Consider the following 16,734-nt stretch of genomic DNA (forward strand, 5'->3'; position numbering starts at 1 on the left):
TCATCTGAGAGCTGTACTATACGTAGAGTGACAACCGTCAGAAAAAGATCATATAACAAAGACTGGCATTTAAGTTTTAAATTGCATAATGTTTTCAAAGTGTGTGTGTGATATTTTATTCTGGGTATTTTTAATTTCCCACTAAAATCATCTCAAAACCTTGATGGAATGATACGAGGTTTTTTATATTTTATTTATTGGAGCGAAGCTCTGATTTACTCGAATTAGGCGTTCATTTGTAGGGATAATCCTCTGAAATACCTGAACCGTCCATAACCAAATTTGACATGTTAAATTGCGAGGCTGCTCTGAGTGTCGTAAGAGATCGAATGTCACGATCGGACATACCATTGAGGAATAATCACCGGAAAACTGGATTCCAAAGACTTAACATTGGAAAAGAATTTGTTGCTAGACTTCTTATTGTAAACAATGGAAAATAGAATTTTCAGCATTAGAAATAGGACAAAAACTTTTCGTTTTGTTGTGTGAACACAATTCGTCCAAGCCAGAATGGTTTTCGCTGATATGTCAAATTCAACTATTTGCATGATGTGTTCGTTCACGAAAAAAATGATACACTAAAAACTGTATGAATAATCAATAAAGGTCTATCGCTTCCAGTGGCGTAGGGAAGGGGGGCGGAGGACCCCCCAAAGAGGTCCGACAATGTACTTTGGTACTTTGATGTTTGTATTTTTTTAATATATTTTTATGTTTATATATTTTTTGTTTGCAATTTTTCTATATGTACGTATAACAGCACTTTCCCCCCCCAAACACACATCCTGGCTACGCTACTGATCGCTTCACTCAAAATTTGCAACTAATGCATATATAGTTATATTTTAAAGTCGTACTATACAATGTTAAAGAGAATACGGTATTTTAGCTGAACTTCTGAGCGTCTTTAAATAATGGCGTACAGGTAACGAGATTTTGTACAGCTACCCCTAGTTTCTGAACTGAAAAGATAACACTGACTTACGGGACTGCCTTGTTGTATCAATATGTGAGAAAATAAAAATACTTCTCATTAATATATATTAATAACCATTGACGAATTAGTGGTATGGGAATGCTGGTAATAAGTAACAATACAGTTTTTAATACTTAAAGCCGAACCCATTGTTAGTTTGTTACGGGGGCAACAAAAAACTATTAAAATAGGACGAAAATAAAAGTTCTTCGCAAGTAATATAAACAAATAGAGGGGTTAAATAACGCTTAGAGAATTAATTATGGACCAAAATAATTCTAATACTCCAACAAATCAAGCCATGCAAAGGAATTGGTCGCAGGGCATACCATTAGGTGATAGTTTATCTCGAGGTAACCTCCCATCAACGCCTTTAGCTCCTCCTACAAGTGAGTCTGCTTCTTTTGTTCACAGTAGAGGAGGATTTACACTGCAAGACAGAATAGCTCAACGAATGCGTCGTTTTTTACATGAGCTTTCGCAACGTTTGAATCGACTTGTAGGTAATCCAGACCTTGAATTCGAGGATGAAGATGATGATCGTTTATTGGATCATGCCGTACCTGCTGAGATAAACGGAATTCAGGTACTTATAATAAATACATCATCAATTTACCAAGTTATTATTCGCAGGATAAGAACCGGAACGTTCATACATAATGGATCTGTGTTATTAAGTGTTGTTTCAATTTCTGCAAACTCTGTTGACAATATATTTTTAGCTGTTGCTGCTGCTGCTGGATCAGCTTGCTTATCATCCATGTATACTTATTTCTGGGAAGACAGTAATTTAAGAGTATATAGACCACTAAATAATCTTTTAGTGCAACCACAGCAACCAAATGAGGATGGAGGTATTTTAGCTTTAAGAGCTGACGACGAGGAGGCCAGAACATCATTAAGGAATGGACTTCTGTTCACAGCAGTGTCATTTTGTGCTGTCAGAGTTTTGAAACGGCTGCTCAACTGAAAGCCTTAAGTGTCTTCATTTTGAGGATTGTATATAGTGTACATAGTTTTTCCTTGGTTCACTTTCTCGTAGTTAATATGTAAATAGTAGATAAATAAAAAACACGTACTTAAAGATCATACTATGCGTTTTTTAAATATGCGTTTTTTAAAAATATGTTCATTGGTGATCCAGACCAATGATTGCCAGATGGTGGTCAGCGGGGCGGATCCAACTCGCGTGTATGTTGCATACGCCCACAAATAAAAGTTAATATTGTATGATATGTTTGCTTTTTTTCTCTTCAGGAATAACTGAAAATGTGTAGCTTGCCATCACAATATAGATACATGACTCAAGTCCTGGTTTGTAATTGTGAATATATATTTTCTTAACTTCTTAGTTACCAAACCCATTTTGAAAGATAGAACCTTTGGTACCGGCCTGATTTTTAAAGAAAAATGTCAGTTCATATGGTTATTTCTAAATGTTCGAACCTTAGGTTCTAATTGGCTAGCCAAAAGAAACAAGAAGCAGGATACTGAGAATACAACGAAAATTAGAAACTGTATGATTTACATACATTTAGAGAAGCGTAGGATCACGTAATTCCTTTTGAAAATAGTCAAATTTCAATCCCTTAGGCCTATAACTTTTATTCCAGTTTATTGGAAATATCATACTTTGGATGTGCATAACCCTACGTCTTACTTTCTTCATTACTGTCGTAGAAGTCTCCAAAATTTGCTCTTGATATAAGGATGCCGCCTGATAATTCAACCAGTCCATGAAAGCTTCCTTCAGACCCTCATTATCATCCATAATGTGTTTATCAGCAACATTTTCCTTCATTTTCGAGAATAGGTGATAATCCGAAGAAGTCATCTCAGGACTATATTGTAAAGTTTTCTGTCTTTTAGGGTAGAGCTAGAAGATGGTACACGGAAGTTTGGACTTTCCCATCACCTTTTATTATAAAAGCTTCCTCTTGAATACAAAATATTACAAATAAGCACAAGCTACTCTAATATTTCGGAGGTTTGTTGGCGTGCATCTTAGGGCATATTGAATAGGTGCCTCTCAATGTCCGGGTATCTTAGAGAATTTGGTAATTAGGTGCCTCTCAATGGCCGAACGTCTTAGAGAGGTAGTGAAGGAGCTCAATGACCATACGTATTAGAGAGTATAGGAAGAGTACCTCTTAATCGTCAGGCGTCTTAGAGAGTTGGTGGTTTGATCAACCGGGAGAGATTGATATCTCCTATGGTGAGCTGTCTTCTTCTATCCTAAAATGTCGGCTATCTTCGTTGATCTCCGTCACTTGCCGACTATTGGTGATGGTAGACGACGTCTTTGTGGATGTCGTCTGAAGAGTGCTTACATCAAGCACGTCGTGTAGAAACACACGGTTACATCTAGCACATGCTCTGAAAACGCGTGGCACCTTACAATATATATGGGCGCTCAAGTGTGTTCCAGTGTAATTCATCAAGGAACAAGGCTTATGCAAGTTGTGTGATATGCGGACTATATTGTTATGATTCAGAGCAATGTCACGCGGAGCTTGCGCTTGCAACAGTTCTGAATAGTCCGTCGAAGAACACTGTAATAAGCATCAAGGTTTGTGGTTGTATTGTGGGGTATAAAATCGAAGAGAAGTACAAGGTTCGTTCAAGATCGACCAGGAATTTTATTTCTTCAGAGGAAACAGATAGCACAAGAAGCACCAAACTATGTCAGCTTTTCAAAGTATTATCCGTGCGCCTCGAGGCACCATTGCCATCATTGTGGCAGCTCCCTGATTCCTTTGGCGTACAAAGAACTTGCTTGTTGTCGTAGCCACTGGAAGACATCGTTCCGCAGTGTTTCATCTGTCGTGAATTTCTTCCCTCACAAATCGTCTTTAAGGGGTGCAACGTAATGATGGATTGCAAGAATTCATCACTTTCGGCTCGGAACCGATTCGGAAGCTGTTCACAGACCGTCATGCGTGTCCACTTCTGATAAATTGACTGTTGGCGGGAAACCCACCTTGCACAGATTTTGCAGAACCGTAAGTGGTTGTGAATGATTCTCTCACCACTCCCGGCACTGATATTCACCTCGGCAGCATTATCCGGCACTGATACTCGCCCGTTCTCAAGTACACGTGCGACATTTACTGGTGTGACTACAGTCAGGCGAATGTGTCCATGCGCTTCATTTGTCACAACTCCCGTTCTTCGCGAAACTGTTCTCTCCATTCGTACACTCTTGTCCGTGACAACATTTGTTCACCGTACTGTGCTTGCAATCTTCTGAAAATCTCAGCTGATTTAACTTTCTCCTTCACAAGAAATTTGAATACACACCGCTGCTCCACAGCCACAGACACACTGCTTGCTGCCATGTTCGCTGCAACTGCTGCGCATGCGCCAAATACGTCATGCCGGACGTTAGTTACTCGAGAAGGAATACATTACGTCACCCACAAGTTTAATCATGATACGGCTATTCATAGATTATTTACGTACGAAAATCCCGGTCAACCTTGAACGACCCCTGTACCCGTTGAAGATCCTATTCAATATTCTTGAATATCCTATGAACTACAGTATACCGGTATACTTATATTGGTGCTCACGACATTTGAGGCTGCCTCGTTATAGAATCCATTGTCGTCTTGTTAATCGAGAAGAGACGAGATACGAGCCGTGTCCCGTCTCGTGAGCAACACTAAAACTATTCCACATTACTGTTTATATTTTTCATAGCTTTCGCTTTCCAGTCTAATCAGGCAATGATTTCAAAACGAGTTAAAACGAGCGAGCCATTTATCAGACTCGACTCGACTCGAAACTCAACCTCAAAACAGTGACTCGACTCGGAACTTGACGTGAGAAAATTACCTTTGACTCAACTCGAATTTTCTTCGAGTTTCGAGTCGAGTCGAGTTTTAGCTCGACTCGTGCCCATTTCTATCAACTAGTCTGAGCGAAGATTTCCCTGGATTTTCACGTTTTATCGAAAAAATCCCTTTTCCCTTATTTGTTAAATTTATGTACTAAATTCCCCTAAATTAGGGAAGTTCCCCTAACACTACAAACACTGATCAACGAATGTTACCTGAAAAAAAAAAATACGAGCGAACCCGGGGTATTTTAGGTGGAAGAAGGCAGAATCAGCGCCACCCTCAGGACATTTTTGAAAGGTACATACCTAAAATTTATGTACTAAATAGAGACTCAATATGTTGATGTGATATTAATTTGAGTGTAACTATAATAATCCTGGTGGCATTTCCTATGTGACCATCTTTAAAATATAATTAGTTAAGGAGGGAGGGGGAAGAGTTAGGTACTTGGATTCCTTGTCGATACGGCGCCAATATAAACGTCAGGATTGTAGAATAATTTTGAAGAAGGATATAAATAGCATTTGCGATTTAATTTATTTATTTTTAATGAAAAAGGGAAATGAAACTATGAAGCATAAAATATAGGTTTAGTAGTAGAGGTGGTTCGATGGACGGGGAAGAACATTTTCCCGCTCTTTAAGGAAGAACAAATATCTTAACATTTACTCTTCATAATAAAAACAACATACGGAACTGAATGATGGTCACTAATCCTAAAACATTTGAATATCGCGGTAAAACTTTAAAACTTTACGTAATTTTTAATTTGATTTTTCAGAAACTGAACATTACTTATAGAGAATATTGTCTTAGAAAAATTTTGTAACTGTTATTTTATAAAAATTCTCTGCTCTCTGGAACTTGTTGAGTTTATTTTCTTCCTAAAATTAGCTGTTTTTGAGAAATTAGCTAAAAACCATACAAAGATACCTGTTTGTCATCTATTTTTTCAAGACAGCGGGAATATTACGTCAGGTAAGTAACGATTTTTGGTATGTTGAAAAGGCGCAATTACAGCAATACTATGAAGAAAAAATCTCATTATTAAGACTATCCATAAACACTACATCTAGTGCAGGAATTTTAGATCAAAATTAGGGATTTATAAGAAAAAACTCATACAAGCAAGAAACTTTGCAAAGTTGTAGTGCTTGACCTCCAAGATTTACCTTGAGCTTCGGCCGCCATATTGGAAAACTGCTACCGATTTTTAGTTTTTCGCCGAGAACTTTAAAACGAGTAGAGATAGCGTGAAGTATAAAGAATAATGATATGTAGAGAATGAAAATACACATTTTAATATACAATACATCTCTTTAACTGTATTTGTTCAGGAAATATGAAATTTTAAGTTATGGGAACTTTGTTATTTTGTGCAGATTGTACAGTTTCTCTGGCAGATTTCGATCACTACAGATTACATACTTACTCAAATTGTGCATTGAAATGAAGAGGACAAAAATACAGGTTCATATATCTTTATCAGTGGCTTGTAAATCACACAATAATAATAATACTTGTATCCTAAAAAGCTCATAAGTAAGTGAAATACTCCAAGTCAGACAATAACAGACGATACTGGGTTGTCCGTTTCCGTCGAGGTCACAATTTCACAAGCCTTTATATATAAAGGCTGGTCGAAAGTAACAAAACATAGTTTCTTAATTGCATTCAGAAACAGTATACGATACAGCAGAATACAGAGTTTTAAATTGTTTCCATTTAAGTTAATAAACTGAACTGGCAAAAAAAAAAAAAAAAAAAAAAACCAAAAACAAACAAAAAAAAAAAAAACGTGAAGTTTGAAAAGTTCCTGCTTCTTCCGTCGCAGCTTGATATACACATTCCAGCTGGGCAGTGGTTTGGTTGAATATATGAATTCACTCATCCATAGCAAATCAAGTTTTATGCCAGCACTAACTTGATCTACATCATGTAAAGTTTGTGCCAGTTTTTTTTTTTTTTTTTTTTTTTTTTTTGCTGGAATACTTGCAAGATCTTGTACACTCGTCTTCTTGCACACTTTTACAGACATACTCAAATGAATATCTAATTTCTTATTTTTATCCCTTGGAATAAAGGATTGGGTGTTAGCACGTTTAGTAGGGGCTACACTACACAGTTGATTCCTCCTAATATGTGGATTGCATCCTTCCCACATAGGGTTTTGATGTTAGCATCTCCATTATCAAAAACATACTGCTGGAACGCATCATGACTAACGACAGGTTGAGTTGCTTCATTTGGACAGTTCATAAATGAAAATATCTCTTTGTAAGATTTTTAATGCCCTAATGCATGGAGCATATCGATTAGGTGCCTAGACCCATACTTAAAATGTAGATGAACTGACAATTGTAGCTGTATTAGCGATGTAAATGTCTTTGGTCGGCAGGCAGATATTATTGCATGGTTTAACCACTTTTTCTCTTGCTGACTATTTTTATTCACATTACCATGGATCACAGCTTCAGTTAAAACTTGAAGGGATTTAGGAACAAGATTTGAACCCTCTTCTCGAATGGCTGAAACGATAGGAAAACATGTTATACACTTCTTTTCAGATATCTTCTCTTATTATTGCGCAGCTGTTTTGACTATTCGTAGCCTTTCCAATTCTGGATCATTATTTCTCTCCGGATACTACTGAGCGCATAAGAGTTTCTGAGTCGTCCCCCAAAAACCTAATTGGGAATTGACGACAGGGACACACTCTCGCATTCTATTAGGTGTTGAAACTGGTAAATCGTGTTCAAGCTTCGCGACTCCTTGCGATTACTATAGGGGACATAAGTAAACTGCCAGTGACTTTTGAAGGGAAAACTACCCCTCAAATCTGAAAAGATTTTTACAAGGCAAGATAATTCACAACAAAAATGTATTGAGTTTGGAAAAAGTATTACCTGTGGATCGTATCGAGAGCCTATGAAATTTCCCTCGTACTAATCTGAAAACACAATAATGTTGAAGGTAAGAAAATGTTTCTACATTTGATGTAATGTTCCCTGGTGAGTAGAAAACATAATTTTCCTGGGGAAAGTTTGAATCCTTATATTCATCAATGATTAAGATGAACTGGTCCAACCCAAAATGTTAAAAAAAAAAAAAAAACCTAGAGAGACCGTTAAAATAAGGATTAAAAAAAAAGTTATCTAAAACTACATATTTAAAGCGTTAAACATTAAAAAGTTGTCATTTAAAAGTACATACCCAATTATTTGGCGGTATGGGCCGCCCACTGTCTGAGTATCCTCTAGGGGGAGCCCACACGTAGTAATTAGTGTACGGGTCTTCTCTTCGTACGGACTTCTGAAACCATCGATGCTCGTCGCTTGAGTGATTAGGGACGAAGTCCATTATAATCTTTAACCCTAAAAATAGTGAATTAGGCTAATTATTATAAAATATACATTATACAGGATACATGCGAAGTATGTATTTAATAAAAATCAAGGGCAATAAATCTTTTATTTTGTAAATATTTGTTAATTGGTCTTCCCTATAAGTAGATTGTAATTGAGAAAGCGTCTAAATGTATGTAAGTATAGATGTAGAATTAAATTATAATTGTAAATAATATATTATCATTCATTCATTAATTTGGAGAGTTTGTCTTCTAATTAACAATTTAATTAATATGAGTTTGAGAATATTTAGCAATCAGTAGTATAAAAGTTCATTATGGTATAACATTGATAATTATTGACTATTTTACAGTAAAACTGAGCTGTGTAAATGTATAAGCCTTCCAAAAATTCGAGTGTAACAAATAAATCACCTGATCTCGGTTTATACTAATCTGAGTTCAGGTGATTTACTAATTAACGAACCGTTAACTTCAACTACCAATGACTGAAGCCAATAGATTAGTTGAAGGAAATTATTAGGAGGGCTACGTGAAAGGCATTTATTCTGACTTTAATTATATTCATTGTTATTATTATTTAACTTTTGCAATTTTTTTTTCATCTTACGAACTTTTCGTCCAACGTGGACCCTAACCTTGGCCTTCTAATAAATCTCCCGCTTTATCTATCTATCTATCTATCTATCTATCTATCTATCTATCTATCTATCTATCTATCTATCTATCTATCTATCTATCTATCTACCTATCTATCTATCTATATATATATATATCTGTGTGTGTGTGTGTGTGTGTATACAAGGAGGATCCAAGGGGGGATGGCTATAGGGGCTATAGCTCCCCCCTTGACCCCTCAGGTATGCACTGGATAAAATGGACTTCAATCCTCTTTTACATTGGATAAAGCGGCAAACTATGGTTTTAGCCCCTCCCTTGATCATATCCTGGATCCGCCACTATATATATATATATATATATATATATATATATATATATATATATATATATATATATATATATATATATATATATATATATATATACTCGGTCAGTATATGTTGCATTTTCTCTTATGGCTTTGTTCGCTAACAAATACTGATCTATTTACGTTCAAACAAAGAAGCAAATGAGCAGAAAATATTTTTTTTCAAGGCTCTGCTAATTTAATTTTAGAAAATCTTATCTCTCTCTTTTTTTTTTTTTTTTTTTTTTTTACTGGAAAGAAAATTAGAGAAATGAAAAATATTGCCAAGTTAACATTCTTTCTTATGATAGATTCTCATGGCCTTACATAATAGTAAACGTGATTACTCTTCCCAGACACTTCTTTTTCTTAGAAAGAAAGAATATTACGAAATAATGCAAAATGAATTACTACTACAAATTAATTTTTGACAGCTTAAACACGCAAAGTATAGGTTGATGTGAAGTCAGTCTACAGTAATATAGTCAAAAATCTTCCAACTTCGATTCATCAAACATTATGCCTTGAAACCATGTAAAACTGACAAATGAAAAAAAAAATCTTTAATTTAACCCCCTTCGCTTATGTCCAGTAGGCTAAAAGACACTGATTGAGTAACAAGAGTGAATGATTAAGAAAGAATTGGTGAAATGAGAGGAAAGGAGAAAAGGAGGAAACATTCGTACACGGTGTTGTCCACCACAACTCATATGATCTGGAATCGAACGAAGGGTCTTTCGTATCAAAGGTAAATGGTCTACCACTGGGCCATCGTTGTTCTTATTTTGAGCAACGTAGCTAGTAGTAAATTTGAAATAAAAATTTCATAGTGTTTTGTTCATGAAGAATGTAAGGTTTTAAGATTCTCAATCGCCCCATGACGAGCAAATAACGTTTTCTACGAAGTTATTACTGTCATTAACTTACCTGTACTAGTTTCTACTGAGTAAAATAATAATTAATTGAGAATATATTAGTAAAGAACCTAAGACAAAATTATATATAAAGAACATTTAAATAATAATGAACCAATTAATAAACAAACTCACTGCAAAATCACATCGGCGAAGAGTGTCAATTCGCATTAAAGCCCACAGATTTTTAAAAACAATTAAACAATTAAGATAATGAATTGCGTTATGTAGTTTTGTTAGAGTACACGTTTGAGAACGCTTAATTGCATTAAAAATTTAAACCTTAAAACGGTTAATAGACCATACATATATCTAGCTGTCTATACATACCAATATCTGTGATGGGGTCTTGAGAAAAAATATAGAAAACCAAATAAAAGTTTAGAAATATACATGTGCTGCGAGCGGTCCTGGGTTCGGTTTTCGTTAAGGACACTCGATAGAAAAAGTGCAAAAAAAAAATTGAGGCTAGCCATCCTGATTTGAGGTTTCACTGGATTTTCCTTATTCACAGTAGGCAAATGCCGAGATGGTGCCTAACATATAGATCCCAGGCCCCTCCCTTCATTTTCTTTTTTCGGATAGTGTGCTCGCCGAGGGACGTCATCCCTCATATGTGACGGACTAACATGGCCATAGACGCCGAAAGCCCAGAAATCTAATTCCTAATCCTTATCCGAGAAATATACACGATGAAACATATTGAGCACAAAATAAAACAATATAGAGGAATATACTTGTCAATTCAATGAGAGATAGAAGTACGACGTTGATCTTCACATGAGCGTTAAATTCACATCTTAAGAACAGTAAATTGAAGTTGTACGACTAATATTAACCCATTTCCCAATCGAGAATGGAGTGGCCAACGAAACACCCTAAAACAGACGATTAGCCAATCAAGTTGTCGGAAACAATTCCCAGACACCACCAAAATGACTGCTGTGTCATTACTGCTATGATTTCCATTTATCCTGATCTTAAGTACAACAACAACAACAACAAAAAGTACAAACGTTAGTTAATGTACGACTTTAATATTATTTATCTTTGAAATTATTTATTTTTCGTATAACTAAACGAGTGATTGTACTAATTTCAAAAAAATTACAAAAGGAAGAATCGGAGGAATTACAAAATGTTGTACGAAATGACTGTTAAGTTCAAAAGTACAAGGCATGTTTACATGTCAACCAACCAATGTAGATATTAATTTGCAAAGTATATCTGGCATAATTACCCCGTCTCTTCATGGCAGAAACCAAATCCCTAAAATCATCCAACGTTCCAAATATTGGGTCAATATCCTTGAAGTCGGAGATGTCATATCCAAAATCTGCCATGGGTGATTTATAAACAGGAGAGAGCCATACAGCTTTCACTCCTATTTCTACCAGATAATCTAGTCTTGATTCAATTCCTGAAAGAGAGAAAGAGAACAAAAGCTTCAGCTTCAGAAAGGCAAAAGTTCGTCAATATAAGTATAATAGAGAAAATACCTTAAAATATCTCCCAGTTATCCCTTAATTTTATGCTTCAATTATCTTCAATCTGCAGGAAATAGGTGTAAAAGTGATGGGGAACACAGGGGCTTTTCGTTCCCTCACTTCCAAAAAAAAAAAAAAAAAAAAAAAAAATGACGTCGCTCCACTTCCTAAACTTACAATGGGCAAAGATAAGCACAGGGGACGGCGTGACGTCATGTATCTCCCTATACCTTTTCCGATCCACTTTTACCCCTGGCAGGAAACACTAAAGAAAGACTCTGAATCTACTTAAATTTATATATTTTATTACTAAGAAATGACACTGGATCACGTAAAGTTTAATATGATATACACACTAAACGTCAAAACTGTTGTAACTAATATATATATATATATATTAGTTCCATTATATATATTCCATCAATAAATCATTTTGTAAGTAGAACCCTAAGTAAGATAAGACTATCTAGCATTTACAAAGTTAATTTTTACACAATTAATAAATTTGTTCTTCTCCCACGGTTTCCACTGGGGGTTAGAAACTATTTAAATTCATAATCCTAATTTTGTTGAAAATTAGTGGAAAGAAGATTCACATTTCTATATAAGATTGAAATAAAATTTTAAAACAAATGTGATTTTCTTATATAAAATATATCTTACCAAGAAAAGCGCCAGCTTAACTTAAATCCTGTTTATACATATCACTTGTATTCCTACATATACAGAATATAATCTGATGTACGTGGTGTGGAAATCAGTTGCCCTAATCATCTTAACAAGTTAACATCTATTATAATTTACTGCATTTTTAAAATCTGTTAAATCTAAAATTTAAACACACGTCATCGTATCTCTTTTAAAGATTGAAATATTTTTTTCTTTGTTGAATACTAGATTTAGGCAGGGCTGTAATCGAGGGTACATGGTGGTACACGCCGTATACCCTCTGCTTAATCTTCGTCATTAGAGTGTACCTTCTGCTTCAAAGCGTATAGTACTTTCTACTTTTTCTTTATTTATATTTATTTATTTAATCGGGCCATGACTCCAGTGATAAAATGACTACATTACCTATTTTCCCTTATATTCTTAGCAGGTGTTCACATATCCCTGCATGATATTTCAGGGTTTAGCAGGGGTTTTCCTGAGAAAAAATCCGTTTTTTCTAACTATCCTGTTTTTATATGTTTTTTCTAAACTAAAATAGAATTAAATTTAGGCACAATTTTCCTATTTCTGGCTACATCGGGCGCGATTTTTCTGTTTCTTCGCGGAGTGAGTTGTTTCCTTCTCCATATCTACACCCATTCATGTTATTAATGCTGTGACTTAAGTAAGGAGTGTCATCAAGAAAACATCACGAAATGCTTTTAGAATATAAAACAATTGTGTATTCGTTATATTTTAAGTGAATTAAGTAATAGATACCTATTTCTTTTATGTCTTTTATGACAACCATAAATGATCACAAAACAGCATATAGCCTCTGAAAATTTCCTTATATTTAGAACTACAGCACTGGATTTAGCCATTTTTTCATCAAAAGTTTAAGAACAAAAGTATGTTGGAATGACTACCACATTCAAGGATCCATCAAATACATAATTATTACGTTTCTACAACGCTACATTTAATTGTATGGAATATATTAATATACGTGCATTAAATACAGTAATAACATTTGCAGCTTAAAACAGTCAATTTCTATAACCTCCTTATATTTAAAATCCTATGTAGTATACATCATCCTTTCCCAACCTGGGGTCCCAAAGACGATCTCAGGAGGTCCGGAAGCCAATCTGAGAAATGCACATTCAGTGTTGAGAAATACACTATTTTAAATTAAATGATCGAATTAATAATGACAAGTCAATTTGCGTGAGAAGTGATATATATACACTAACATGGGGAAGAAATATAAATACTAACAAATATATATATCAAGGGGTCCTTCACATGTATTGTAGACTCTAAAGGGGGTGGCAGTGTGGAAGAGGTTGGGAAAGGCTGCTATACATAATATGTTTATACTACATAATAATGTTGCGCTTGAGATCAAATTAATTAATGTATGTAATAGGACTATTCCTTAATATTGAATCGAGATATGCTTTATAGGGCCTTTGTTCCCTGAGATCATACTCCCACTTGATAAAATAAGTTTAAAATAAACTGACATAATGTTTACTTGAATACTACATGTAAAATAATAGTCTGCAAAACAGGAATACTACAATTTCCAGGGGTGGGGTATTTCAAATGATTGTACACATAAAACGTGCATATATATATATATATATATATATATATATATATATATATATATATATATATATATATATATATATATATATATATATACAGTATGGCGCTAAATTCGTTGTACAAAAGCAGAGGAATGATTCCTGAGAGTAAAACAAACAAAAAACTTCCAATAAACATAAGGCGAAAACCCCATCGTTTACGTCTTATAGGCTGCCGAAAACATGAAAAAATGAACTCTAATGGTCCATAGCTCCAAAACTATGGAACCTATTGTAGTCGGATCAAGACTTCACTTAGGAACTAGTATGTGCCCTATCCAAAAATCCGTGTTCCAGAATCCTGAGGTGCTTCCACAACAATTTTTATAGAGGGAGTTTGACTACGGGCCTATGATATAAAGTACTCTCCAACTATCTCCAGAAAAATTGTTGTGTGAGTACCTTAGTATTCTAAGACATGCATTTTTGGATAGAGCACATACTAGTTCCTAAATGAAGTCTTGATCCGACTACAGTATGTCCCATAGTTTTGGAGCTATGAACCTTTAAAATTCATTTTTTTCATGTTTACGGCAGCCTATAACACGTAAACTATGAGGTTTTCGCCGTATGTTTATTGGAACTTTTTTTGTTTGTTTTACTCTCAGGAATCTCTCCTCTCCTTTTGTACAACGAATTTAGCGAATATATATAATTTGACGTTTTGTCTACAGCCTTGCATGCCTTTTCATAGTATGTAATTCCAGTTCGATTTCAAAAATTGAGATAGATAATAACTATTTAGGCTGACAGTGAGTAAGTAACGACGCCAGATGAGTGAAAAGGGGCGGGCTCCCGCTCCCCCTCCCCCTTGTGGCTACGTCTGTCCCCAGTCATGCTGTATTGTAATGTAGATAAAGTCATATACTTTGTCTCAGTGGCATATTTAGGGGGTTATCGAGAACAGCTCCCCGAAACGAATTTATTTGTTTCTCGCATTCCACATACAACAATAATCCTTCTTACCATTTCATTGACTTTCTATTTTCTTATACTCTTTGTTCAGAAATAATACTGTATTTGTCAAATTTCATTCCATGTAAGAACTGCGTTCTTTTCTAATTTCTTTCGTCCATTCTACCCTTCTGTTTCTTTTTCTTAGTTATTACCTTCTTTCGTTTCTCCTATCACACTTTCAACCGTTGATAGTTGTGATTCAAGTCGGCCGTCGTCAGTAAAAACAAAACTAAGAGGAGCTGATTATCAGCTCCTCTTAGTTTTGTTTTTACTGACGACGGCCGACTTGAATCACAACTATCAACGGATTGAAAGGAATATTTACACGTTTAGTTATAAAGAAAAGTAAATGTTTGAAATAAAGAAAATGAGGAGGGGGAATAAGTAGTCCGGGAAATTAGATAGGCCAAGAGGATGCTTCCTTTTTCTTCTGTGAATAGAGTAAAAGGTTAGATTCACTGCTACAGTGGGTAAAAAAAAAAAGTATTTGGACAGCTAGACCTAGGATGAAAACACAAGAAAGTACCTACCGTATATTATGTAAATCAGTATAGAGCAAAATATTATTGGGCCATTAGCACCAGAGGTATGATAGTTTGTGCCGCCTATTAAGTACTGTCATGTACTCCACCTGACAGCCGTGAGTGAAGGAAAAAGAAATAAGTAGGTAGGAGGGTAGCAAAAAAAAGTATTTGGACAGCGCTGTGATCGTCAAAAAATCACGCTAAAATAGGAGCTGAAAAGTTGCTTCAGTGCATCTGGGTAGTCTACAAAGTAGAGAGAGGCAATTCATGGCAGTTGAAGACGAAACTACTATCGTGAGGAGAAAACAGAGAGAGACAAACCTAGAGGAAATAAAGTTAATTGTGAAATTGTATGCGGAAGGTAAAAGTTACCGAGAAATTGGCCGTATAGTGAACAAATTACCTTGTACTGTTGGTTATATTATAAAGAAACACAAAACAGAAGAAACACTACAAAATAAACCGCGAATAGGCCGACCAAGGAAGCTAAATCCTCTTCAAGAAAAGTACATCATTAGAACTGTGAAGAAAAATCCACGAACAAGTGCAAGTCATGTGGCTACATCACTCACCCAAGACATGCATGTCAATGTTACACCTCAAACAGTAAGAAATACGCTTAAAACAGCAGATTTTCGGGGATGTGCAGCTAGGAAAAAAACATACAAACAGAAAGCAAAGGCTAGAACTTGCAAAGAAATACCAAAATGAACCTGTAGACTTTTGGCACAACGTGATTTTCACAGGTCAAACTAAAATCAACACATTTAGAAGTGGTGGCTACAAACATGTGTGGCGAAAGATGAATAATGCATTCAAAAAACAGAATATTGTTCCAAGAGTTAAACATAGCAGCTGTTCAGTGATGTTGTGGGGGGAGGGAGGTAATGCTAACGGAGTGGGAAATATCCATGTGATTGATAGTATTATAAGTGCGAGTGTATTTGGAGATCTTAAAATCAAACTTAAAGGATAGCGCACAAAAACTTCGCTTGGGTGATAAGTGGATGTTCCAACAAGATAACGACCCCAGAAACGGAGCTTACGATGTTCGCCAATGGATTCTTTACAATGCATTCCATTATCTGGAAACTCCGCCGCAATCACCAGATTTGAATCCATTGGAGAACTTATGGTTTGAACTAAAGAAAAATATCCGTAAACGCAACCCTACCAGCAGAGGAGAGTTGGCTCAGTATGTTCAACAGGAATAGGCCCAATTTGATTCCACAATTTGTCGTGAATACATTAATTCAATGTCGAAATGTCTTCAAGCAGTCGTCGCAGCTAAAGGTCAAGCAGACAAATGAAGTACTGAGAGGTCCTCTTGTTTTCATTTCGTAGCTTTCTTATGTTCATTTTCCGTTGTATCCAAATACATTTTTTGTTGT

The 16,734-nt window shown here is 35.4% G+C and overlaps 1 protein-coding gene across 1 annotated transcript in view; it reads right to left on the minus strand.

Moving 5' to 3' along the window:
• Positions 1–16,734, minus strand: part of LOC145664295 (maltase 2-like) — a 77,062-nt gene that overhangs the window by 41,890 nt on the left and 18,438 nt on the right. The window contains exons 2-3 of the mRNA XM_081730834.1: positions 11,310–11,489; positions 8,035–8,195 (exon numbers count right to left, since the gene is read on the minus strand). Coding sequence (XP_081586960.1) covers positions 8,035–8,195; positions 11,310–11,489 — 341 coding nt within the window. The remainder of the gene's footprint in view (positions 1–8,034; positions 8,196–11,309; positions 11,490–16,734) is intronic.

Source organism: Thermobia domestica, chromosome 11, assembly GCF_964235325.1.
Source record: "Thermobia domestica chromosome 11, izTheDome1.hap1.1, whole genome shotgun sequence".
NCBI lineage: Eukaryota > Metazoa > Arthropoda > Insecta > Zygentoma > Lepismatidae > Thermobia > Thermobia domestica.